General features: G+C 32.1%; 2 protein-coding genes and 1 long non-coding RNA gene across 6 annotated transcripts; 1 reads left to right on the top strand and 2 right to left on the bottom strand.

Moving 5' to 3' along the window:
* Positions 1-59: 59 nt before the first annotated feature.
* LOC114296103 (uncharacterized) lies at positions 60-6,720 on the bottom strand. Of its 4 annotated transcripts, XM_082909030.1 has the most exons (6): positions 4,155-4,226; positions 2,980-3,118; positions 1,595-1,758; positions 963-1,115; positions 708-773; positions 60-605 (listed from the first exon to the last, which is right to left on the bottom strand). In XM_082909030.1, the coding sequence occupies exons 1-4, from the start codon at positions 4,217-4,219 to the stop codon at positions 1,091-1,093; spliced, it is 393 nt and encodes a 130-aa protein (XP_082765156.1). In that variant the 5' UTR covers positions 4,220-4,226; the 3' UTR covers positions 60-605; positions 708-773; positions 963-1,090. The 4 variants fall into 4 exon arrangements, 1 of the variants encoding a protein (XP_082765156.1); XR_014356677.1 differs by lacking the exon at positions 4,155-4,226 and adding an exon at positions 4,835-6,720 and having other exon boundaries at positions 963-1,758; XR_014356676.1 differs by having other exon boundaries at positions 963-1,758; positions 2,980-3,154; positions 4,155-4,229.
* Positions 6,721-13,040: 6,320 nt separating this feature from the next.
* Positions 13,041-21,757, top strand: LOC114296096 (uncharacterized). Its single transcript, XR_014356675.1, has 3 exons — positions 13,041-13,440; positions 19,656-19,864; positions 20,648-21,757. It is a non-coding gene; the product is annotated as an uncharacterized LOC114296096 (long non-coding RNA).
* A 386-nt stretch (positions 21,758-22,143) lies between these two features.
* On the bottom strand, positions 22,144-27,241 carry LOC114270783 (cytochrome P450 CYP736A12-like). Its single transcript, XM_082909029.1, has 2 exons — positions 26,385-27,241; positions 22,144-23,186 (listed from the first exon to the last, which is right to left on the bottom strand). The coding sequence occupies exons 1-2, from the start codon at positions 27,084-27,086 to the stop codon at positions 22,353-22,355; spliced, it is 1,536 nt and encodes a 511-aa protein (XP_082765155.1). The 5' UTR covers positions 27,087-27,241; the 3' UTR covers positions 22,144-22,352.
* Positions 27,242-27,917: the final 676 nt, after the last annotated feature.

Genomic DNA, 27,917 nt, shown 5'->3' with positions numbered 1-27,917 from the left:
GATTCAGAACACACAGATTTAGCATCTGTTCCAGTTACAGCATCTAAATTTAAAATACAGATTCAGAACACACAGATTCAGTATCTAAATTTAAAACAGATTCAGTATCTAATACAGATTTAGAACAGATTCAGAACACACAGATTCACCAGTTACACACAGATTCACCATTGCATCTAAATTTAAAAACAAATTCGCCAGTTACAACATCTAAATTTAAAATACAAATTCACAACAGATTCAGAACACACAGATTCAGCATTTGTTCCAGTTACAGTTGAACCTCCCCGACTAACAGCTTGCTTTTTCTTCACCATTGCATTTGATATTGGAGCCTTCGAGCAGTGCGAACATAGCTAAAACCTAGACCCCTTCCAGATGGATCACCAACACCAATAATTTCCAAATGCTCTCCCACCTCAATTCTTCATGGCTTTTGTCTTTGTTAATGGTCATGGCAGAAATGGACTCCAGTTTAGCAGCACTACTTCCGTCATCTACTTCAGCAGTAGCAGTGTAAGCTGCTATACTTCGTCCATGTTGACTGCAAAAAACTGACTGTCCAAAGCCTGTAGTTCCAAATGTTGGTGTTGTGGACTGGGATCCTGCAAAATAGATTGAGAAAATAATAATGATTCATATTAGTAGCAAAAGAAATATGTAACCATATTATAGAGTAACCAGCAATAACTTATTTAAATACCCACCTAAGAAGGAATTCTGATCCCCAAAAGAAGACAAAGCAGTTCCAAAAAAGCTGCTGCTAGCAGAAGCTGAAGTTGATTGCCCAAATGTTGGAGTGGTACCAACACAAACAAAATTGCATGTCAGGAGAAGCAGAAGTTCAATTTCACAGATAGTAGAATTTCAGAGACATGCCAACACAACAAAACTGATAGATTTTGCAAGCACAATAAACCCATGTATATCAGGTTGCTCTATCAAACTCAACAAGAATATACCTTCAGTTCATGCAGATTCCAACGGTTTAGACCAGTGGATCTTGAAATAGATACAAATGGAAGGTCACTCGCTTGTACAATCATTATACAACCATTATTGGAGCTTTCAGAACTGGTAGTTGATTCGTTTAATAATAGTACGATTTGACTTTCCTGTTTTCGACAAGAAAAGGTCATATAGACAACCAGTTATGAAAATTAACGGCATAAACATGGAAACTCTTAAGATCATTACTTTATATAGACAAAGATCCACGCAGTGGTAGCCATCAGGAACAGATAACAAGAAAGCTTCCAGTGAGGCATTTCCCTTCTTTACACTGCTCAAATCATGGAAGTTTTGTTTGTTTGTTTGTTTTTTCTGTTACCATATTACTAAATGCAGTGATATTCAAAAGGCAAGATTTTGAGTAACAAATAATAGAATTACAGAGAAATCAATAATTCCTAACAAGAATGTAAACAAACCGTATCACAGCAGGAAAATTATTGCTTTAGTGAGCAAAAATACTCATTTGTTGGATATATTTCTATGTGGATCATTCTATCAAAATACACCCATAAGCATGCATACATAGTACATAAAAAATATTCAATCAAAGATATCATCCAAACTTTTCAAAAAAAATTACCCAAAAGCATCTTGAGCAAGAAGAAGCCCATTAGCAACAATTTCTGCAACCAACTTTTCCTGATATTTCCCAACTGACTTATCAATGCATTGATTCATAACACAACATCCATGCTGATGAGTTGCAATATCAACACAGAACTTTGCAGCAGCATCAAATATAAACTGCCAAAGATTAAAAAACAGAGAAGACAAAGTAGGTAATGAGAATCAAATTAAAATAATAATTATGTAATTACAGTACAGACTAAAATTAAACCATTTAGGAATGAAGCCATATCTGGTCGAAGGCTTTCCACAGGCTCACGCAAATTACAGTTTAAAGGTTAGAGCATGTGAAAGAAACCATGTTGTTAACACACATTACCTAGAATGAAATATTCTGTTTTGTTGGATTACTATCAAACTTATATGTTCTCAATTAATATTCCAACTTAGGCATAGTAATCCAGTTTATACCGCACAACTTTGGCACTGGGGGGGGCAATTCAATAAAAAAAATTAAAAAAGACAGCAGTCCTTACCTGAGAAATCTTGAGAGTAACAAAAAAAATGGTTGTATGAGTAGAGGTGGCAACAGAATGAGTCAATTGTGTCATGCTCCAGCCCTTGGGATATGTTTGAGCCTTACATAACCAGGTGCAAGTTTATTTTATCCTTATTTATTTGCTTGATATTAACTATATATGTTTGTATCCATATTAGGTACAGAACAATACTTATTTCATTATCTCATCCAGTTATGAGATTCTCTTGTATTAAGTGGTGGTCAACTAAAATGTGCTTGAAGTTGCTACAATTGGGATAATAAAGAAGCCGTATCATCACGCTCTATATTAATGGTTTAAATTTACAAATCATCATGCCAATCAACATCTCATAAACATAAATGGCAAAATGGGTGGATTGGGGCCCACACCAATTGAAGATGTGAGCCCTACTCCCATTGTGAGTAAACGGTAGAAAATAGAGCGTCTGTAATCTTATTCAAAATTTGATTGATAGCCACCTCTTCTAGCACAAAAGGTGATAGAGATCTAGTTCTTTGGACCATCCACTTACGATGATATCAACGCAACTAAGATGATTTGATTGGTCAACTAAGAAGGCTTTTATTTTTTTATTTTTTTTAAAATTTTTTTTTAACTATGCACCAACTCATAGTCATAGCTATTATTTAATTTTTTTATTTTTTATCAGCAACTCATGGCTAATAAATTCCACGATGACAAGAAAAAGAGAACTATTTCAAACATACAAAAGAGGAATTACAAAGAAAACTTGTATTAAGTTCCACGAATTTCGAAGAAAAACAGATATCCAATTTATCATGCAACCTAGCATTTATCAAATTTGAAAGACAACCTTATGTGCTGAAGGACATACCTGGTAGTATGATACTGAAGTAGGAAAACTTAAGGACGCAGATTTTGGTGAAGATGCAACTGGAAACAGTCGCAACAAATCCTTAAAAAGTTTCTTCTTGGAAATTGTAGTAAAGGGCACTTCGAAGGCCTGCTTGAAACTGCCAATGTGGAGTGATGATATAAGGCATTAATAACTAGAAACAACCACATGACTATTCAATTAAGTTTTCTCAGAGTACAAGAAAGAAAGAAAAAAATAAACAAGGGAGAACACGACAAGGGAGAATTTAGATTTTGTTGAATTAGAAATATGCCAATTAATGGGTTAGCACCCAACTCAACTGCTAAAACAATCTATTTTTAAACTAAACAAGGGAGAACACGACAATCTTGAGTAATCAAACAAAATAAATTGGCCTTTAGATTGTAATTTTGCAAACTTCTCTTATTATGGTTTTCTACGAATAGGTCACACATGTTGAACATACAAGTCAATCAAAATAAAAACTTGTAGTGCTTCTATTTCTCAACTGCAGAGAGTTATTCCTGGTGCAACTTGATCAAAAAAAATCAAACAATTTGAGCATGCATCACATGTGACATATAAATGCAAGTCTGTAATAGAGATTGAACTACAAATTACACATACCATATCCATTATAGTTATGGACAGAATTATTACAGCCAGTATGCAGCATATTCAAGATACTCAACAAGTAATTTAGGCAAGAATCCGAGTGGCCTGGGTGTCTACTATGTCCATATACACTTGAATTGGAGCAGACTAGCACTAGTAAGACTGTTGAAAGCCGCAACACATCTGTAGCCACACAGGCTCAGCTGAAACAAACTTTTAGAATGTCACTAGCATTAGGCTTTCAACCAAATATGGAACTTCAATAAAGACTATTGTCCATGCGACTCGCCCTATTTTTCTATATTAAATTCTTATATGAATTGTAATAAAGCATTCTCAGTTAACCTCATATAGTAAAAAATGATAACACAGACCAATTGAATTCACTTCCACAGCAACTTTCAGTGGTATTATATGTCCAACTGAAATAATTTCATTCCAAATCAACATAGTTGACAAGTAGTAAATACCCCAGAACTCAAGACTTCCTTGAAGAGCATAACCGAAACATGGTCCACACATACGATCATTATGCAAAACTAAATGTCATGATTTACCTGTCAGTGTTTAATGTTCTAAAAAGCACACGACGTACTCCCATGGGAATATGTAAGGATTTCATAACTTTAGCTGTGTGAGAGAGAGAGAGAGAGAGAGAGAGAGAGAGAGAGAGAGAGTCATAATTTAATCACCCAATTTTAGAAAAACATGGAGAACATTAAATACATAATAGATACTCTATAAAGTAAACCTGGATAAGCACTTATCAGAATGCCCCTTATTGTTAAGTGAGTATTTATATGAGATGGTGAGTAAATTTACAATTATATATATAGGCATTATATCATTCAGCAAGCATTTGTTTAAATGAGGGACCTTCTATGTGAAACTTTTTGACTGTTAACTTTCACAATAAATTTCTATCAGTAAAGGGCTATGGCCAAAATCCCCTTTGTATTATTGTTGTCCAACATTATTGCTTTCAATCTCTTTGCTAAGAACCCCAAAATCTTACCAATTAATGTGTATTATTCAACTAATAGAGCAAACAACAACAAGGTGGAAAAAAGGCATGTTTCCAATCATATGCAAAGAAAAATACTGCAAATGGCTACCAGTTATGCTCTTGTCTCTTAGAAACATCAACAAATTATAGAGAAGGAAACAAGGAAAGTAAAAAAGAAAAAAGAAAAATTGTTTTCTATCAAATGTAAAGCAATGTACTGTAAATGGATACCAGTTATATTCTCATCCCTTGGAACATCAACTAACAAAGCTAGACCTGTTAAAGCAAACAAATTTAAACATCAAATAACAAATAAATAAGCATACATGTAAGTACTATACTGCAAGAAGAGGAAGAAATATTAGAATAAAAAGTTTGTAAGAACAATTATCTTTTCATGATATTCTTTAACTTCAATTAAAGACCTCCAGAGCTTTCAAAGGATTGCCAATTATTTACTCTTCCCAGTGGACCTCATAACATAATGTCAAGTGTTGTTACTTGTTAACTGAGTGCAACATAAAGTCACCAACCACAAAGAGATCAAAAATAGGAAAGTTGAGGAAAAGGTAGGACTCAAAATAAAGCTTTAAGTTTTCCCCATAAAAAAAGAAATACATAAGACACTACTTAACAATTCCTCTGAAAGATTAAAAAGCACCTCTCTGGAAACAACCAACCCTAAGACTCAGTTGTCAGGATCTTATTTAAACACTGCACCCAAAATAGTAAAATCATCCAAAGTATAAAATAATAGGAATGGATTAATTAAAAAATAGTAATTTTCTTCACTTTCCTTACCAAACCAAAGCACAATCCTATGCGCATTAATGGATTTCAACCTAACCGGAAAAAAAAAAAAAAAAAAAAAAAAATTATATCAATCTTTACCTCCCAATGGCACAATTTTCTCAATAAGAAAAGTAATTCCAAAAAATCTCCAACCCATCCTAGTGACTATAATTTACAAGAAAAGCATTCAAAATTTTAGTTCCTCTAGTGCTTTTTCCCATGTAATTGCACCTCCAAGGGTCATTCCCATACCCTTAAGGTGAGCATAAAAACTTCCATTGCCACCCCTCCACTAGCATTTTCCATGAAATCTTACACATTTTTCATACTTTAGTTTCTAGACCCACCTCTCAAATTTCAAGATTTGTTGAGAAAATCAAGTGTTCCAGAAAATGATGAACTTTAGTAAGAGCATATTTAGTAGACTCGTATTAGTTGCGGAATTACTAAAAAACAGGCCAAGTTGATTTGATGTTCAAAATATACAATGGCCATCTAAGAGTAGTTACTTACTAACATATCCACAGGACCCTGACCATCAAAGTCATAAGACTTCTTAAAAACATAAATTCAAAAAACAAATTGCTTTACAAAATTTACATAATAAATTAATCAAGCTAATAAAATAATTGGTCAAACAATGACAAAAGAGCACTGTTGACCAATTTAATACCATTGAGTACTTCACTGTCAAGAATATCCGATCAAACAAATGTCCCAGTGCATCAACACGAATACCATACAAACAGGTCATTTCATGATAGATAAGTTACTATATGAACCATTCTTCATGCTCATAGAAAGTGAGAGAAACTGTCCAAACCCCTCAAAGCCCCCAAAAAATGTTTTAGGACTGAACCTATGCGTAATCTAAAAAATTCTTCAATTGCCATAAACTCCCCTTCTCAAAGGAACCAATTTCCCACCCATTACACTCCAACACCATACCCAGATGGATAAGCATCATTAGTTGATCTCACAGTGCCAAAGAGAACATGACAATTGTCATACTCAAGAATGCATGTATAGATGTATGTACAAATTGCTCAAATTAAAGACCAAAATTTAACAATCATGATACACAAACAATTTTCATGTTCCACTCAAAAGTAGACCTTTAAATTCAAACTCAAGCTCAAGAATTTCATCAACAACTTCAAAATTAGGTGAAGCTTAATGATTCAACAAAATTATAGAAACCTAACTTAAGGTCAAGCAAGATCAAATAGATGAGCTCTAATTTCTTCAAAATTTGGAGACTTCTTCTTGTTAGGGTTTTTAATTTAATTAACTACCCTAGCTTTCAAGCTTCGCATTTGACAGAGACGGAGAGACGGAGATAGACGGATCGACAGAGAGAGAGACCAAGATCGGCGGAGATCGACAGAGAGAGACCAAGATCGACAGAGATCGACAGAGAAGAGACAGATCGACAGAGAGAAACCAAGATCGACAGAGAGAGAAAAAAAAAAACCTACAACAGCGGCGGTGGCGATTTGAGGCGGTGGCGTGCGACGGTGGCCAGCGATGGTTGGGTGGTAAGCGGGGATAAGGTTTGGTGGTAACTGTTCTGTGTGGTGTGGGGGGGGGTGAGAGACAGAACAAAGAAACCGTTGGTGGTAACTGTTCAGTGGTTCTCCCAATTTGTTAATGAACATTTCGAAAGGTTACTCCTTTTGTGTTATGAACACTTTGAAATGAACATTTTGAAATGTTACTCTTTTTGTGTTTATGAACGTTTTGAAATGTTATTCCACCCTTATACTTTTTCTTCGAACTTACACCTTTTGTAAAAGTCCAATTTAAACCTTTTTTGGAAGTCACTTATACTTTTTGTGAAAAAATAAATTCATCAAATTTACACATTTTGCTTACGCTCACACCTTTTCGTGAAAATACTTACACCATTTTTGAAAAGTTACTCCTTTTGTGTAAGAATTTTTGGCATAACATTTATACTTTTTCTTCGAACTTACACCTTTTGTGGAAGCCCAACTTAAAGCTTTTTTGGAAGTCACTTATACCTTTTGTGAAAAAATAAATTCATCAAATTTACACCTTTTGCTTAAGCTTATACCTTTTCGTGGAAGTGCTTATATTTTTTTTGAAAAGTTACTCCTTTTGTATAAGAATTTTTGGCATAAGATTTATACTTTTTTTTCGAACTTACACCTTTTGTGGAAGTCCAACTTAAAGCTTTTTCGAAAGTCACTTATACCTTTTGTGAAAAAATAAATTCATCAAATTTACACCTTTTGCATAAGCTTATACCTTTTCGTGGAAGTGCTTATATTTTTTTTTAAAAGTTACTCCTTTTGTGTAAGAATTTTTGACATAACATTGATACTTTTTCTTCGAACTTACACCTTTTGTGGAAGCCCAACTTAAAGCTTTTTCGGAAGTCACTTATACCTTTTGTGAAAAAAAAATTCATCAAATTTACACCTTTTGCTTAAGCTTACACATTTTCGTGGGAGTGCTTATATTTTTTCTGAAAAGTTACTCCTTTTGTGTAAGAATTTTTGGCGTAACATTTATACTCAATGAGACTTTACTTACTACTTTATTACTTGACTTATCAATCATTTAAACTAAACTTAAGACTACATTTATTATTTCATCAAACTTGATTTCTTTCTTGCCACTAAATTTTGTTTATGGAATCCTCAAATGAATTTGAAATTTTCCTATATTTTGTTAATCATATTTCTCATTAATTGCATTTATTGTGGTAGATGAAAAAGATATTAGGTTTCATTTATTGCCTTCATTGCCATTAAGTAGATAAATAAAAAATTCATATTCCATAAAATGTAAAAAATTATAATAGAATTTATAAATTTCATATTTATTTTGTATATTTTTTTGTTGTTTACATTCTATTTTATATTTATTTTAGAGGTTAGGTGAATTTTATTAATGTTTGAATAGTAAGTGTAGTTATGTGGAATAGTAAGTACAATCATATCAAGTAGTAAGCGCGTTTAGTTATTGTTGTAAGTTGGAAACCACTTATTTAAACCATACTTACTTGTGAAACCCCGTATTTTTATATAATAAAAATAATATATATATTTTTAATTTTCTTAAATAATTATTCACAATATTTTGAATTTAATATTCTGTATATTTTTATATTGAAAATTTATTCAAAACAAAATAAAATAAAATATTTTTGACTTTATATTATTACTCAATATTAATTTCTGAGCCGTATGATATTTTTATTATATTTTTCTCTATATTTTTTTTTGTAATTAAATTACACTGAAACCTAATATTTTCTGCACTAAAATCCAATAAAAAACCATGGGCTTGCTCCCCATGTTTTCTCACATCCCACCTTCCACGTGCAATCATTTCCTATAACAAAATAAACGTGATGAACATGCTGTGTTCAATTTCTTTTTTTTTTTATTTCTTTTCATTTTCTTTGATCATCTTTTACTCTTCCTCATTTTGCTGCTCTTCCAATTTCATAGATTTCTCTCTATCCGTTTCATCTCTCTTTCTCTACACCTCTCATTCTCAAAACTATTTCTTCTTCTTTATCTCTATTCTTACCCCTCCTCCCGACCTCCATAGTCACGGCTTTAACCCACACTATCGCCAACCCGCGAACTTCACCACCATTGGCGCACCGTCAGACCGCCACCACCACCATCACCTATTTCTATTATCATCTAGAACCACCATTCACAAAGTGTTATAGGTGAAGAAAGAGAAGAAGAAGGAAGATGGAGGAGAAAGAAGCAAAGTTAGAGAAGTTTATTTTGAAGTTCAAAAGTTGGTTTTCGGCTTACTTTCGGCATGCCAAAACCATCCATTCCAGGAAGAAGTGAGACAAATAGGCCATGTAAGATGAAGTACGAAGTAAGTTGAAGAGATTGGAGAAAGAATGAAGTAAAACCGTTAAGAATTAAGAAAGTTATGGGGTCAGAAAGATGGTTCGAAAAAAATGTCCGAGACGGTAGGAAAATAATCTTATTTTTTCGTCAAATTTTGGAAATCCGACAGCATGAAAAAATAGACGGAACGAGGCGTGTGAGTAGTGAACCAAAAACTAGGCCGTGAGATGAATCCAATGACAGAAAAATAAGATAAAACGGAGTTACGATGAAGAAGATACAAGCATTTGAACTAGTGGCATTGAAACTAAAATCCTGGGTCTTCTGTTCGTGCATGCTACGGTTGTTGGAGAAGATGAATTGAATTTTATCCAGCGTTTCTCGGCCCTTGGTGCTGCGGTGCATCCTAGTACCTTTAGGTTAATCGAGTGGTCCTATGACTTTGGGGATGACCACCCTTAGGTTTTTCGACGTGTAGAATCCATTTTTGGGGTTAGATCTTTCAAATTATAAGTCTAAGATGATGACCAACAACTAAAGGTTCTAAGAGAATTCAATGAAAGATCAACGATGAGATCGTGTCCGATTAATGTGAAATTTCAGCAAGACGATCATGGAGCCAAGACGGTCATATCTTACGATAAGGATCATAAATCAAATTCGGACGATAAATCGTTAGCAACCTAACATAGTAAGAAAACCCTCTCAGCCCTCTCATTTTTTATATATTTGAAATTTTCAAATTATATATATATGATAAAATGTCTAAACTTGTAGATAAAATTTTATTTATAATTGTATGAAAATTTATGATGGTACATCAAATTTGGACTTGCATGTGTAGTTTATGCCATTAAAAAGATTATTGAAGATGTTATTTGGCACTTTAAATCTGCCAAAAAGTTGTACTAATTTTTAGACAATTTTATACTCAAACTTTGAAGATGATTTCTTCTACAAAGTTGTTGATAATGATGTCTAGTTCATCCACAAAATTTTTCAACAATTATTGAGTTTTTTATGAATTTATACATATTTTTAACCAAATCTGGAGCTATAGACAAATTTTGTTATGTGTTTGAAAAATCATTAAAAATTTTATATTAAACCAAATCTGATAATTTCTAAGCAAAAAATGAAATTTGAGAAGTCTAGTTTCATAATAAATTTTTAGATCATGGAATTTATTTATAAAATTTAAGTATGGAATTAATTTAAGGAAATGTGATAAATCTGTGTCATAAAATTTCTGGGAATTTTACAGAATTATTTATAACTTATTTTTGGGAATTTATTTCTGAAAAATGACCCAAACATATTTATTGAATATTCTGTACATTTTCACGAATTTTAGAACTGTATAAATAATTTATTTATAATTTTTATTACTTAAGGTATAACCTGAAATTTCTAGGCAGGTTTAAGATCATGACTTCAATTATTTATTCGGATAAAAATCAGTTATTGTGTTGGTTCAATTCATCAAATATAGTAAATTAGTAATCCATGTATGGGTGTATTGTGGTTTATTTAATATTGTGGCAGTCTAATCTTGTAAATTAAAAATACATGCACGTGTGCTACTTTGGTTTATTTTCTCTATATCTAAATTATTATTTCATACCATGGTTTAAATAAATTGTTTATTTAAATGTTGTACATTTATTTATTATTGTGTGACATGTGTAATATTTTATGTTGGGAATTTTAATGAGTTGGTGTAACATCAATTATGATTAAAAATTGGAATTATTTGTGAGTAATATCAAAATTAACTGAAATGATTAACGGCATATACGAAGTTAACAATTGACGGTCAATACCAGTTGCTCAGAGTGAGTCTTGGTTTTAAAGAGTGTACGAAATTAAGGGTTGACGGTTAATACCGGTTGTTCAGGGTGAGCCCTGGTTTTGAGAATTCTCACGTAAATTGTGTTGCAAAACTCTAAGATGGCACGGGACTTATTTGAACAATTTTCGGTATTTGGTTTTGGAATAAGGGTAGATGTGCCGGTGGCACACAGGGAGGTTACGTACCCCTAGCAGACCGTTTCCTTGGGGCAGACCACGGATGCTACTACTTGGGTATATAACTCCGGACGTGGGCATCCCTGGTAGTTACGGTTGGTAACACTAAAATATTTGACCAAGGAAGGGTTTCAAATTAACCGTTGCCATACTTAGTGGTTGGTAAGTTCAATCTCTTTGGTGAGATTTCGAGTGTCACCTAATTTATTAAAATTATTGAAATTATTTTAATGGTTGTAATTCATGTTTACAATTATATTGTTATCTCGTGTTTATAATTTCATTACTTTTCTCTTAAAAAGAATAGTAGGTTGGTTATGTTTTCTTACTGTGTTGCAAAACTCATGGCATATATTTTTGTTGCCCTGGCGTTTTATGTCAGGTTTTGGCGAGGAAATAATTGAAGCTGAAATGGAGTTGACGTTAACGTAGAGCCTTGGCTGACTTGAAATCATGACTAAAGTCGAATAACTTTATTATCTTATAAATTAGCTATTAAGGACCTTATAATTTCATTTGATGTTGTATTTGGATAATCTTAAGTTTTTATTTAATATTATTTGAATCTTTGGTTATGTACGAGAGTTGGAATGTCCTATTAAGATGTCAACTTTTTAGTTTATTAAGTCATTTTGTTTATTTAATTTCCCTTGATATTTCAAAAAAAAAAAAAAAATTGGACGTCACATTACTATTTTATCAGACTTACTTACCACTAATTTAAACCACACTTACTACTCAATGAGACTCTACTTTATTACTTTATCACACTTGACTTACCACTCATTTAAATAACGCTTACTACTCAATGAGCCTCTACTTACTATTTTATCGAACTTGACTCATCACTTACACAACACTTACTACTCAGTTAGACTCTACTTATTATTTTATCGAACTTGGCTCATCACTTAAACAACACTTACTACTCAATTAGACTCTACTTACTATTTTAGTAGACTTGATTAATCAATCATTTAAATTAAACTTCAGACTGCACTTACGATTTCATCAAACTTGATTTATTTTTTCTTACCACTTAAATCTCATAATTTTTCTTTTAACTAGGTGAAATGTTGTTTCAACAAAACATTAAAATTTATAAATTCAAAATATCATAGAAAGTTAAAGTAAAAAAAGAGATAGAGACTATAGAGACATAGATTCTTACTTTTAAGGAGTTCTAAATCAATAACAATCTTATCTTCAAATCTTCAAATATTTAAAATTTTAAAAAATAAACGTAAAATTTTGTTCATGGAATTCTCAAATAAATTTTAAATTTTTCTATATTTTATTAATTATATTTCTTCATTAATTACATTTATTATTTTCAAGTGTGGTAAATGAAAAGGAAACTAAGTTTCATTTATTGCCATTAAGTAGATAAATAAATAAATAACTCATATTTCATAAAATGTAATAAATTATAATAAAATGTATAAAATTCATATTTATTTTGTATATTTTTTTTCTTAAATTCTATTTTATAAATTTTATGTTTATTTTAGAGGTTTTGAAAATTTATTATAACTTAATTTTTTAACTTTACCTGTTACCTGAATAACAGGTTAAGTGTATTTTATTAATAATTGATGATAAGTATAGTTATTAAAAATAGTAAGTTTTTGATTTCAAAATCATTAAAAACTACCTTATTTTTTATAAAACTACTTAGATTTTTTAACCTAATTTTAATTATTACTAATCAATAGTTAGATTTACTTTACTTTTAAAACTAATTGTCTAAATTTATTTATATATGATACATGAAAACCACTTTCATGTATCATAGAAAAATCCCAATCAGAAATGTTGATCTATTCACAAGCATTTTGATCAGAGAGTCACAGGTAGAGATCAAAACCCATAAAACTCAGCTCTGAAGCAAATCCTTATTATACATCAATACACCCAATTCCTCTCTCTCTCTCTCTCTCTCTCTCTCTCTCTATCTAACTGTTGCAAAGTTGTGAGAGAGGGAGAGGATCGAGAATGGCTCGGATCTTCGAGTACTTCGTTGTGTGCGGACTGGGTCCGGAGATTCGAACGTTAGATGGGAACAGAGGGTTTCATGGAACACTGGTTATGTACTTGCCTTCTCTCCTTGATCAGTACCCTCCTTCTAATCATACTCTCTACCCTCCTCCACCTCCCCAGCTTCCCACTGTAAGCAATTCAATTCAATAGCCTTTTATTTTATTATTATTTGATTTTATGATGGTTGAATAATGGGTTATTGGAACTCTGATTGTACTGGGATTTTCTGCTTTTGTTTGGGATTTCTTAAAGAAATATATGTGATTTTATATGCGTGTCTGAATGGTAGTTGCAAAATGCTGAAAGAAGGAGCCCCACTCCCACAAAAATCAGCACAAAATTATTGAATTGTTATGCAATCGCATGTATTCTCGGCTGCTCTCGAAACTAATTCCATTGAACCCCCAGAAGCGGCTTTGTTTATGAACGCATTGAGAAGGGGTAGGGAGGTAGTCCATTTGGCTTTCACAAGAATTATGATGATTAGGAATATCCCCTCCCCTTTGTGACCATAATAATTGTCAACATTTAGGATGGGGTGTATTTAAAAGTCGTAGAAAAATTGGTGATAAACACATGTACACAAGATATAGAAGAGTCAGCTAACATGCTCAAGAAGGAGAATAACCATAGTGCACCCCACAACCCAATTATACATATCAAAGGTCTACATAAGGCACAAGGGAGCAGCTGCAGCACCCTCTCAAAGTGCCTGCTAATAAAACTTAGTCCCTATATGAGGAAAGACAACTCACACAATTCCGGACAATGAGAGTGCTCTACACGTCTCCCAAGTACTATCCGAACATTTATACATATCAACGGTCTAAGGGTGCCGGCACCCTCTCAAAGGGCCTGCTAATAAAACTTAGTCCCTATTGGAGGAAGGACAATTCACTGAATTCCGAACAATAAGAATGCTCCACATCCCCCAAGAAACTACACAATGCAATGACAAGTGATTAACACTTTCTACGCCCTTCGCATGTATAACATAGAGTGATAAATGTGCCTTTTTTCTTCAAATTTATCAAATGGTTAAATGGGCTTCCAAAATTGTTTCATAGAGAAAAAAAGAGGGAATCATGGCCCTTGTGGTGCCAACCACCTTCTCGTATACAAGCCAATGTGTGCAAGCCGCTTAGCACTCTAGAATGTTTTGAGACTATAACCCCTCATTTACCCATTTACCCGTTTGAACGTGACACTTCCTCCATGTCTCCTTTGATGGAAAGGAAACAAAGGAAGACGGTTCTTTGTTCCTTGATATCAAAATGTCCAACTATATCACTACAGGACCACATGAAAGGGCCACCCTAAAGAGAGTTGGCAATGTTGACAATCCAGCAGGAAAAGACCCATCCTTCTGATGCATTTAAATGATATAAAATAAGACAAAAGAAAACAACCTTGAAGTTTGAGGATTTATATCCTTTTTATCTCTTCAATAATTTGTTCTTTTAAGCATGGGAAATGATGAAAATGGAGCTTGAAGATCCTCTTTGTAGTAGAAAAATGAAGCATATTAGAAAGAGGAAGTATAGAGGAAGAATAAGGCATATTTCCTTTAGATGGCACACCCATATAAGATTGCAAGGAGATAGAAAAGGGAAAGAAAGAAGAGAAAAACCAGCTAAAATGCTCATGCAGCCCAAGTCAAGGTGATAGAAATGCCATCTGGTCGCATTAGGGTTGCACATGTCTTTCATTCAACCTTGAAGTCACTTTAAATGTTCAATTGAATTTTCACATTTTGACATTTAGCTTGGCTTGTTATCCCATTGTTATGGTGATTGTATCTCTAAATCCCTCATCGCTCTTCCTTTAACCAAACCTAAAGAATTAGGTAGTATCTGTTGAGTTTGACACACTGGTGAACCCAGAAATACTACCTTTATTGATTGTACACAAAAAACTTGTACATAATCACACACTAATACATTTCACTTATTTACTCACACATATATTCAAGCACTTCACACTTGTGTCTTCCTTACACAAGACTTTGAGACACCTCACACTAGATAGTGCTTAACCACTCACTTTGGACTCACTCTGTTTCACTCAATTGTCTAATTGCTTAATACATGCACTCATCTCATATTTATGCTACTTGAAGAACTTTCTAGAATACACTCATACTTACCCTACAGCCTAGAACAATCTAGATTACTTTAGTACATATTAGAGCTTTTCTATTCTTCTCTAAAATATTCTAGAACCTTCCGGAACTTTCTAGTTTTCTCCAGTTTTCTCCTAACTTCTTAATGTTTTGGAACTTTCTAGGATATTTTAGAATCTAGATCTTTCCAGAATCTTCTAGATCTTTCCGGAATATTCTAGATTCATGTGGAAACTTCTAGAATATTCTAGAGAGAAGATTCTAGAGAGTGAGGAGAGTTAGTGGTGACTCTCAACAGTATCATGTTACCATCAATGTATATATACTCCATGATTCTTGCTTGGCAAATACTCTGATGCAACTCTAGTTTTTTTCTTTGATGTCAATAGCTATATTGACAGGTCTGGAGAATCCATGTTCTTTAGATATTTGTTTTAAGAATTCTAGTGTTCTTTCCTTTGCAATAGCCTACAAAATAGACATTATAGTCTAAGAACCACGAACACTTCTAAGAAGGTGTTTCTTATAGATGTTGAAACTAACATTTCCCAAAACGTGTTAGATGCTTGTTCAAATGTGTCTAATTACTTTTTTTTTTTTAATTTTATTTTATATATATATATATATATATTATAGAAATGGTGACCCTTTAGACACTTATGGGATACATGCTTATTGGTTTGACATGTATTAAAACATCACAATTTTGAATAAAATAATTTGACAACCAATGATTAAAATAAAAATAATCCATAAAATAAACCCTATTGGTTATATCTATTAATCGCTCCTTTCCTTCTTTAGACTTTTAAATTTACGAACCTAAAAGCCTAAAATTTATAGTTTGATTGGGATTAGAGCTTCTTACAATAGTTATATGATCTTTTGTTCATATTTCCTTTTCAACTTATAGAGTTTGAAAAATGATTTCTTTCTATTTTCATGTATAAAATATAAATGTATTTTTAACAAAGAATTTGTTATTAAATTCATGTATATAATTTGTTATTATATTCATGTATATGTAACCATGTCAGAGTGTCTGTATCATATCATATATGTCCTTTGTCTGTTATGTATCCTTGCTTTTTAGATTATAGTTGTCAACTATGGGCTGCCAAGTATGCAATGGCTTTGAAATTTTGGTGTGGGGTACCCTTTTCTTTCAAATCCTTTTCATTAGGAGGATGGGAACCATCTTAGATGAGGGTATTTTCTATTAAAGTTACTTTTATTTATCAAAAAAAAAAAAAAAAAATCTTAAATGAGGGCTTGAATTTGGGAAGTTAGTGGTTCAAAAAGCTGAAGTGTTGGAGGAGATTCGTTGAATTGATGAGTTTGAAGTTAAAACAGACGAGACTGATTTCAGATGCAGAGGATGAGGATAGAGAGAAGGATGAGGAGTGTTTGGTTGGATAGCTAAGATCGAAGAAATTATTTGGAGGCAGAAGTTGAAATCTCTCTGCCTGAAGAATGGTGACTGAAAATACCCATTGTTTTTAACATGACGACTAATACTTACCGATGCCATAATATCACTGTTAGTATTAATGTTAGGGATAAAAGTTTTGACAAGGTGAGAGGAGATCCAGTAGGGTGTGGTAGATTTTTTCAAAACTCTATGTTTAGAGACCAGTGAGGCGTCCAAGACTAGATGAGATAGAGTTTTGTTCTATCTCATTTGCGGATGAGGCTTGGTTGGAAAGGGCCTGACTGAGGAGGATGTGGGAGCAACTTTAAAAACATTTAATGGGGTTAAGGCTGTTGGCCCAGACGGGATGATGTTAGCCTTTTACACTGGTGTTGGGGGGTGGTTTGGGGGAAATGATGGGTTGATGCGATCCCTTTTTGAGCATGATTTTGTTGAGAAGAGTTTGAATGTCTCTTTGTTGTTTTCATTCCAAAGAGAAGAGGAGTAGAAGAAATAAGAGATTTTAGTCCTATCAGTTTGTTAGGTGGATATATAAGCTGCTTATAAAAGTGTTCGCTATGATGCTGAAGAGAGTTTTGGGGGGATTGTATCAGAGTCGCAAAATACTTTTGTGGTGAGAAGGCAAATTTTGGATGTAGTTTTGGCAGCAAATGGGTGTATTGATTTCAGTTGAGAAGTGGGACCGTGGGTGTGGTATGCAAATTAGTTAAAATATGTCCCAACCGAGGACCCCTTTATTCTTTGGGAGAGGGAACATATTAGATTCCTTAGAAATATTGCATTCTAGCTCACTTGTATATCTCCTTGAGATGAGATTGGCTAGAAATAATGGAGGAATCATTTAACTTATTTTTTCAATATTCCTTACAGATTATTATTCTTTACTATTTGTATTCATCTCTGAGGAACGGAACATCACTCATGTTGGTCTCACCTATGTGGAGTGTTGGGAGCAGTGTACATTATACTGAACTAACCTCTAGTATTGTTTTTGCGAAGTTGTCCTTTAGTCTCAAATCCAAATTGTCATTTTTGACAGCCCAAGCTTTTTATCAGCGGGCTATCTTGAACTAGGCTTGAGAACATGTTCTTTGGCCAAATAACTTTCTCCATTCATTGACAAATGGGGTTGTCTTTCTATTTTATGCATTACTAGATTATGAAAATCCTCTATGTGAGTTTCATCATTTCTTAGTCTAGTGGATTGTTCCATTTTAGCCATTAATGACTTAAGAAAATCCTCCATATAAGTTTCATCATTTTTTGGCTTGGCTTGGCTTGGCTGTTCTATTTTAGCCATTAATGGCTTATGAAAATCTTTCATAAACATCTTATGTCCATGATTTGACTCTCTAAGAATGGGTTTTTAAACCCCCGAGTCTTATATGGAACATTATTTTTAACCATACTTGGCTCAATAACATGCTTTTTGGCCATGTTATTTTCATAAATTGGCTCTTTAAAAATGAGTTTTGACCCCCCGAGCCATTGATGAAATCAACTATATGCTTTTGTTATTTTCAACCATGGAAAAAATTTGAAAAAATTCACCAATTCTGGCTATTAAAGCTTAAGTTAAAGACTTGGTAGTAAGAATTAACAACTCATCATTCCATTAGCAAATTTTCATATCAAGTTGATGAATTTCTCTAATTAAATGGTATCTTTTTTCTTTCACCAAATAATATTGTAAGGGATGAAAGTTTATTTCATCAAGAAAATGGATCTCTTCTTGAAAATTCCAAATTTTATGTTTACACCAAAAGATTTCATCTAAGCTATTTGAAATAAATGAATTTAATTCATTTTTCATTTCTTACACTTAACGTCCCACCGTGCATGCCAAAAATTGTTGGCTTATTTTTTCTATGAAGGAAAATATCATAAATGCGAGCGTGCCAGCAAAGATTGAAAAATCCTTACAGATTAAATTCAAGTTAATTATCAAGCGACTGTGTTAACTGTTCTTTTGCCTCAATAAAGAGAACTTCAAAATTGTTAAATGTAAAGAAAAAAAAATTAAAAAAACGAGGGAGACGGAGAAAGATGATTGAGTGAATAATCGGGGTGATTGAGTAAACAATCAAACTAACCATGAATTTACCTCTATTCCTATACTTCAAAAAGGAAGTGCAAAAAATTAAGTGCAGGAAATATAAATGACAAGAAAAGTAGAAATCAATTGTCTTTGATTTGAGTTCTGAATCTTTTTACAATATAGCCATGAATGACTATTTATAAGCAAACATATTTGTAGACAAACATTTGTAAGAAAAAAACTACCTAATAACTACCTTATTCTTCCATCTCTTCCATTTCATACTTCCATAACTTTCTTCAATCTCTATTTCATGCTCCATATTCTCCTCTTTGTTCTCTATCATCTTTCCACATTTCATAACTTCCTATAACTTCCAAATGAGTAGAAGGGTGTCACATGTCCTGCAATTATATAAATAATAAATAATAATAATATTGCAAATTTATGACGCCAACAAAATACAATAAACTTTTTAAAATCAGTCTAAAACATTTATTTTGATTCAAAAATTAATTGAGATATACGGAAATTAACTTCAACAGTTGATTATAAAAATAAAAGAAAAAAAAATTAAAATGAATACATAAAAGTGAAGAGTGTGAATTGGTTGCTGTTGGATCATAAGAGTCGTCAAACTTGAGAGAGAGAGATGGGGTCAGTTTAACCCCAAATGATCATAGCATCCATACACAGGGAAGAGCACTTTGGCAAAGTTACTAACACAAGACTTGGGTTGTGTTGTTCTCAAGCTAGATGATGTTCGTAGCTGCATCGCCACGCTTCAGCAGCTGCTACCAACCGTCATGAGCCAATCCGCATAACACCTCAACACATTATCGTTTGAAGTCGTCTGCCAAACCGCTTTGTTCCAGCTTTTTTTGTGTCTCTCAGTCGTCCTCGACTCCCCCGTCTCGTCCTTCCCATCGAGATCGTTTGCTTCAGCTTTCAACTTCTACAGGCAAGAATGGATATTAATAATTATCTCTAAATTATAAAAGTTTGCTCTCTTTTTTATTTTTTTTAAAAGATTTATATGGCTCCAAGTTTAAGTGATCATCTCTATATATTTATGAAATGTATAAAAATATGAAACCATTTTGGTTAAAATAAAAAAAAAAGAAATTAATTTATTAAAACTATGATCGATGGCAAATCCTAAAGCCCAATTCTTTGTTGTCAGTCAATAGTGGTTGGAGTGTAGTTCTAGTTGTTTGTTGTCAATCAGTTGTTTTGAATATTGTTAAGCTCCTTTGTTTTTTGGTTGTTCTTATTTGTTGATTTTTCACCAACTTATGATGTGCTAGCAAATGATTGGGTGAGCTCTTTGGTGCCAACTTAATTAGGATCGTTTAGTTGTGTTGTGATGCTCCTTGCACTCATCTCTTTATTGATGTTTTTCTGTTGTATTGTACTTTGACTACATCAATAAAGATTACTTTTTTACCGATCAAAAGATAAGAAGTTGTCTAGTTGATTAAATTTATTAAGAAACATTGAAATTTTAATGTCAATTCTATCACACATGTTTTTGATGATATGAAAGAGTGTTAAACACAATTCAAAATATATTACTTTAATAAATAAACTATTTTACAGTCGCTAAAGAAAACAAAATCATTATTATCTTTTATATATGTAAAAATTGATATTGTAGCTCATATATATATATATATATTTTAAATATATTAGTAATTATGTTCGTCCCTTCTATGTTGAATTCTGCATGCATCCCTATTTACAGGAGCCCATCTTATTATCGTTGAGTGCATATAAAGTGATAAAGTAGAATGGAGGAAACGTCTACAGAGACAACAAGGGGTTGTTGATGGTGCCACCAGTTGGTACATGCCTTCAACATGGGATGATCTTAAGCTGTTTTTGGAAAAGTTCAATGAGTCCTCAGATTATGACATTGGCGACATCCGCAAGCTCACGGTAGAAACCACTGCCCACGTTAATAAGTGTGTCAGTCATGCTGTGTCTCGTCTTTCAATCTGCCAAAAAAGCCACCGCGTCGACTTCAATCAGCGGATAAATAGTGGTTTTAGAACCGTTGAGGGAGAGGAAGAATCTAAATTTCCAGTCATGAATAAAAAATGCGCGCAGCAGAAAGACAAGCAATCTATACACTTGCATAGTTTTAAGTGAAGAGATCAAGGATGAGGATGACAATGACAACAATGTTACTTGTAGAAAGTGTCAGAAACTCATCTCGGGTCATTCATGTCGACCTTACTACAAATGTACCCAATGTGATCTAATCCTCCACAAATCTTGTGCCGAGAAACCCCACAAGGAGGAACTTGAAACCTTTTGATTGTCTACCTTTCCTGGACTCATCCTCACTCGAATATTCTTTTCCAAAGACGTATAGTTGCCATTTCCACTCAAACATTGACAGTGGATGTTAATTATGCATGTTAATTATGCAAAGGTGCCTTCTATAGTTGTTAATGTGCTTCGCTACATCTTAGCCTAAAATACCGACCTCATAGACACGCTCTCACCCTTACTCGTCCTCTTTAAGCCCAAGATGGCTCAAAAGAGGTCATATGCGATGCCTGTGAGAAAGGAAAAGACCCGAACCACTGGGTTGACAATTGTATGCGATGCCTGTGAGAAAGGAAAAGACCCGAACCACTGGGTTGAACTGCGTGGTTTCTATGAAGTTGAACTTGCCTTGGCAGAGTGAGGACAAAATACATTTTTTAGCCTATGTAATTTGCCCTTGAGGCAAATTTTAAATATAATGTTAATTTATATTTATTTAGTTTTGATTCTAGTCTGCAAATAGTGATCCTCTTTAAATTTATTTATTTTAAAAGAAAACATTTATACCTCTCGACTAAAATCATCCTTCACCCCTTTAATTTAGATTTGTTTGAGAATGGATTTGTAGTCAATAGATTTCAAATATCTAAGCAATAGAAATCTATGGATTTTATCTCTGTAGTTTGGATACTGAAATAATGGGAAAGATTTAAAATCTACAACTTTGCATTTTTTTTGTTATGATAAAATTTATATGATAGATTTATTTGTTTGTTTTTTTAATCTAATTTAATTAGTGTTAATCTATATTATTTAGATTAGTGGTGTAATTAGTACTGCCAAATATGCACACATCTCACTTAAGGAGGTGCCACCTCCTACTTAAGAAAATGTGAATATAAGTAGAGACAAGTATCTAATTATAGAAAAAATCAAGAGAAAAAAAGAATAAATGAACAATTTGAATTATCGAAATAATATACGTTATAAATTTTATAAAGTAAATTCAACCGTATAGTTGCTTCTCTCTAAAATAAAGAGAGTGTAGCCCTTACATATAATCTAAACAAATATAAAAGAAATAAAACGCAACAACTAATAAAATTGTATATCAAAGCAATAAATAAATAAATAATACTTGCACACATATTTAAAGTTCACATAAGAGCACATTTCTACAAGCGATAAGTTGGAATTGCAAGCAAGTGTTTGGCTCTTGGCAATGACAAGCCAAATTTTTCACTCATATCCAATTCATTTGGTTTCATCCCATTAGGCAATTCCCAATCAAAGCAATGCATCAACTGAGCCACCACCAACCGAATGTTAGTTAGCCCCAAATGCATCCCGGGGCACCCCCTCCGACCTGACCCAAATGGTATAAGTTGAAAATCCCTTCCCCGGATGTCGACGTGCCCATCCATAAACCTCTCGGGTAAAAACTCCCCAACATTGTCTGACCAGATACTTGGGTCACGGCCCATAGCCCAAGAATTCACCAAAATTCGTGAATTTTTAGGTATGAAATAGCCATCGATGACAATATCCTCCATCGATTCACGTGGGACTAATAATGGAGCGACTGGGTGAATTCTCAAAGTCTCTTTAATAACCATTTCTAAGTACTCCAACTTTACCAAATCCATTTCTGCCACAATTCTCTCTCCTCCAACGACACTCATGAGTTCTTGTTGGAGCTTTTGGGCCACCCTCGGGTGGGTCAAGATCTCTGACATGACCCACTCGATTGCAGTGGTCGAGGTGTCGATTGCTCCGACAATCATGTCGACTGCGATCGCTTTGATGTTGTTGCGATCGATGGAATAGGAGAGCTCGTCGTGGGTTGTTGTTGAGGATTTGTTGTTCATTAATAACAACATTACATCAATGAAGTCTTTTTTGTCATGGGTTTGGTGAATCCTAGAAGGGTCTTGTTCGTGCTCGGTGATGATGATCTCCAAGATTGTGTCAATGGCCTTGTTGGTTTCCTTGAAGCTTCGAGTCAAACCCTGAATTCAAATGCAATATTTAGAAGCCATATGGTTGACATATTATTCAATGTTAACATTTTTTGTGTGTGTTTTTTTATAGCTTACTTTTGTTTATTTATTTATGGGTTAATTAGAATTTAGACAGGCGTCTCTTAATGTTTGGAAAATACATACAATAAATCTCACAATTTTAGTATAATTAATTACATTGAGTCTCTTGTAATTTTAATTTATATAATACTTAATCTTATTTTCAACATAATTTGTTAGGTATATTGATAAAAAAAAAAATGTTGTCGTCAATTTTTTTCTTGAAAATGTTTACTTTACATTGTTTATTTTTGTTTTTTTTGCAATATCTGCATTAAGTTTGGTCCATTTAAATTTACTAAAATAGAGGTCAGTAAGTAATTATATCAAAATTGTAGAATTTATTATATTTTTTTTTCAAATTTCAATAGTAGTCAATGTACTTTACCTTTTATTTATTCATTTATTTTGGGTCAAGAGAAAAAAAAAATGGAAATAAAAGAAGGGAAGATTCATTATACATCACATCTGATTAAGAAGTTTATTAAAATTATTCATCATGTTTGTTTCTACTTTTTTGAAAATATTTTTCAGAAAATTTTACTTTTTTTATTTTTTGTATTATTTTTTACTGAATTTTTTTAATATTTTAAACAATTTTTTTAATTTTTAAACACACTTAACATAAATAGGCTTAAAAAGTATAATTTTCGTGAAAAAAATCTTTAAAAAATTCATAAATTTCAAAAACATAAAAAAAAATATAAAAATTCAATATATTTTTGTGTATTTATTAATTTTTTAAAATATTTTTTCACAAATATTTTACTTTTTAGATGCATCTAAGTAAGGTTTATCTAAACAAGTAAAAAAAAATGTTTAAAATTTTAAAAATATTTACTAAAAATAAAAAATACAAAAATACAAAAAACAAAAAATTCAATTTTTAAAAAATTAAATTTAAAAAATTAAAATCAAACACACAGATTATTTTTTTTGTTACCCGTACTGATTATATGATAAAATTAAAAAATTTAAAAACACTTTAAAAAAAAAATTATGACATTATGACATTTGGAAAGATTGCATAAGAGGCGAGAAGAAGTATTTCCGTGATATATGACATTCACCTTTTTAAAAGTGGAGTTGGAATTTAGGGAGCCTTTGTTTATCATACAAATAAAAAAAGTCATATTTTTCTTTAAATAAAATGTGTCTTTAAAAATCTTTTTTTTAAAATTATATCAAAACATTTTACTTTTTTGATATATCTTGTTTAAACAAATCTAAAATGTAAAAAAAAAAAAAAAAAAAAAAAAAAAATTCCTCAATCCGGCTGGGCAAATGGAACCCAAAAAAGTTTTTTTTTTAAAAAATTCATTAAAAAAAATCTAACAAATGTATGTATATTTCAATTTTTTTTATATTTTACTTGTGCTGCAGGACACTTGTGGGTACTATTGGAATATGGTCACGTAGTGTTTCATGATATCATGATTGATGAAAAATATGAGATATTATAATTTTATGTTAAGTGATTATGAAATATGAAAGAACATGTTAAATAATAATTGATAAAGAAGTATGAATACTCTAGAAGTAACTAAGCACACGTTTGGCATGTGGGTTAAGCATGAGTTGGGAATGTTTTAGTCACAAAAAGATAAAATAGACTTTTTAGTTCTATACTAAAAATTGCCACATCTAAACTATCATCATTACATTTTTTTTTATAAAAATTAAAAAAATATATCTTAAATGAAACTATTTTAATCCAAACTAAAATAATTAAAAAAACAAAAAAATCAATCCACATGCAAGAATTTTTCCTTTTAGAAAAGTAAGGCTCCATATACGTCCAAAGTTACAACTTGAATAGTGGGTCTAGTAGGCCATACGTTTATGACGTCTTTTCCTTGTTTACACAAAAATAGAGTTCACATGTGTGGCATGTTCGCTTTGTATTCACATTACTCTCCTTATTTTTGTTTATATATTTTTATATAAAAAATTAATTAAAAGAATTAATTTCTCAATTCGCAAACAAGGTCTTAGTATTGTTGTCAATTATTTTTTTATAAATGTAATAAATGAATTATTAAACCAATTTATTATTATTTTTAATGATATATATTACCAAAAAAACAATTTAAATTATCAAAATGAATCCTATAATGGGTACGAACAAAATCCTTCAATCCAAATATAGAGAACGAGATGGACTTAACAAAATCCTTCAATCCAAATCTAAAGAAATCCAAATCTAAAGAAAGGGATGGGCTCAGAGCCCACTATAGGTCTGATTCGAAACCCTCCGTATTTATCATTCACAAAAAAAAAAAAAAAAAATTAGATTAATCTAATATTATAATTATTTAATTTTATCATGCCTGTTTCTAAAATAATGAAGTTTATTTTAAAAAACATATTTACTGTATATTTGGTTAGAGATAAACGAGACTTATGATTATTAGTTAAATTTAATTTTTTCAATTGATAATAAAAATAATAATTTCGCATTTTATGTAAAGCGAGTTTAGTTAATTTCATAAAATTATGGCTAGGTTGATTTGTAGGTTTTTTGGCTGAAAAAAAAAATGAAAATAAAAGTTACAAGAAAAAAAAATGATATCATATCGTTATGTATTAATCAATGACTTTTTTCCTCACAATTTTCTATTCAATTAAAAAAATTATTTCAAACGCACTAATTTTTTTTATTTTTGTCACTTCATAAAAGAAAAATTCAAAATTTAAAAAATCACTAAAAAGATAAAGCTGCCAAACGGGCACTTAAGCTGCCAAAAACTCAAAAAATTTCTTTTTTTACCTTTTATACATTTTTCATAAAAAATTATTCAAAATATATTAATTTTTTTCACCTCATATTTTAACAAAAAAAATTAAACTTATTCATGTTAATACACAAATAAATATAATTTGTTTTAAATTTTCAACCTAATACCACAATAATTTTCGTTCTTATAATCTTAGGCCTCGTTTGAGAAGTAACCATTTTAGTCAAAAAGTTAAAAAGTCATATCATACCACCCTCTCTATTTTTCTATACATCTTTTCATTAAAAAAATAAAAAAATTACTAAAATAACCACATTCCACCTTAATCCTAACTTTTGACAAACCAACATCATCTTAGACTTATCATAGTATAGAAAAGTGAACATACCTGAAGGTCAAATGGAGCCAAGATAGGGACAAAGTCTGCAATATTGAAAGCTCCCACTAATTGCAGAGACTTCTGAATAACAGCCTTCAAATCAAACCTCTCATCACTACTCCTCCCAAACACCATCTTACAAGTCATGTCTTCCATCACCCCTTCCACCTTCTCACTCAAATCCACCACCTCACGCACTGCTGCCGCCACCTTCAACCGCTGCACTAATGCCTCCATCTCCTCCCTCCTCATCGCTCTATACCCATCAATTTTCCCAACACTCAATAATTCTAAAGTACACAATTTCCTAACATTACGCCAATACGACCCGTACGCTGCGAAAGCCATGCCTTTATTCCCATAGGACATGTACTTGGCGGCTTGGATATTCGGGCGGCTAGCGAAGACGGTGTCATGGGTCTTTAGGAAGAGCTCGGCGGCGCGTGGGGACGAGACTACGATGGTTGGGATGTTGCCGAGCTGAACTAACATGATTGGGCCATATTTTTTGGATAGGACTTGGAAGGTGTGGTGGGGGAGTGTGCCTATCATGTGGAGGTTTCCGATAATTGGTAGAGCCCACGGACCGGGTGGTAAAAATTTTCGACGGCGGAGGTGGCAGAGGAATGACCACCAGATGGCTCCAAAGAGGAGGGAGAGAATGGCAAGTGTGTAAGGGCTCATGTTGGGTAGGTAGTTTGAGGTTGGCATGCGATAAGTATGATAAATGCATAATGCCTAGCCAACCTCACAAATTTATAATAAAACTAGTGCTGGTTGTGAACACTTTGTGATCTCAAAGTTATCTCTTTGAATGTTCTTAAAAAAAACAATAAAAGTCATGCTATGAATAGTTTGGGAAGAAAAAAAAACAGATCTTTTTTTGACAATTTGACCGTAACAGTAGTCTTTGAGGGTAGCATTTGACAATTTGACGGTAACAATAGTTATTGATGGTAAGTTCCGCAATGAGTTATTTTAGTTAAAAAGTTTTAAAAAATTATCAAAAGGTCAATTTTTGTAATATATTTTTCTATATATTTTTTTTTATATAAGAAATCAAAATATCAACTAAAATAACTAATTTTCAAAACAAGTCAGAATTTGATAGTTATTGATAAGGGGCATTATTGGAAAGGAAAATGTTATGATATACACACTAAAAAAGCATGTACCATATTCAAGTAATAAAAAAATAAAAATAAAAATTTGTTTGTTTTTTATTCTTCAAAAACAATTTTTGAATTTTCAATCCATATTTTTGACCTTTTTAATGAATTTTTTAAATATTTTCAATCCCAAACAAGGCCATGATACACCAACTTTTGTTTAGAAATTTAAAAATGGAAATTCTAATATGCATCCACTGAAAAGGAGTCTACCATATACACTCTTAGTTATATTATTTTTTTGTTTAGTTATGATCAATTTTCTTCTCTAGTTGTGATATTATTTTAGTTATGACTTATAAGATCTTTAATTATATCTCATGTTGTGTTTAATTATGACATTTTTACTAATTATAACTCAAAAAATAAAAAA

Source organism: Camellia sinensis, chromosome 15 (genome assembly GCF_055761805.1).
Source record: "Camellia sinensis isolate YWXY chromosome 15, ASM5576180v1, whole genome shotgun sequence".
In the NCBI taxonomy this organism is placed as follows: Eukaryota; Viridiplantae; Streptophyta; class Magnoliopsida; order Ericales; family Theaceae; genus Camellia; species Camellia sinensis.
The sequence above is the reverse complement of the archived record's forward strand: the minus strand, read 5'-3'. Positions and strand labels throughout refer to the sequence as shown.

Coding starts and splice junctions, on each gene's coding strand:
- LOC114296103 (XM_082909030.1), bottom strand. CDS start 4,219: ATGAAATCCTTACATATTCCCATGGGAGTACGTCGTGTGCTTTTTAGA. Junction 1,759..2,979: donor CTTCAGTATCATACTACCAG/GTATGTCCTTCA, acceptor AATCTTTGGCAG/TTTATATTTGATGCTGCTGC. Junction 1,116..1,594: donor CTTGCTCAAGATGCTTTTGG/GTAATTTTTTTT, acceptor TGTCGAAAACAG/GAAAGTCAAATCGTACTATT.
- LOC114270783 (XM_082909029.1), bottom strand. CDS start 27,086: ATGCCAACCTCAAACTACCTACCCAACATGAGCCCTTACACACTTGCC. Junction 23,187..26,384: donor TGGCTCCATTTGACCTTCAG/GTATGTTCACTT, acceptor ATTTGAATTCAG/GGTTTGACTCGAAGCTTCAA.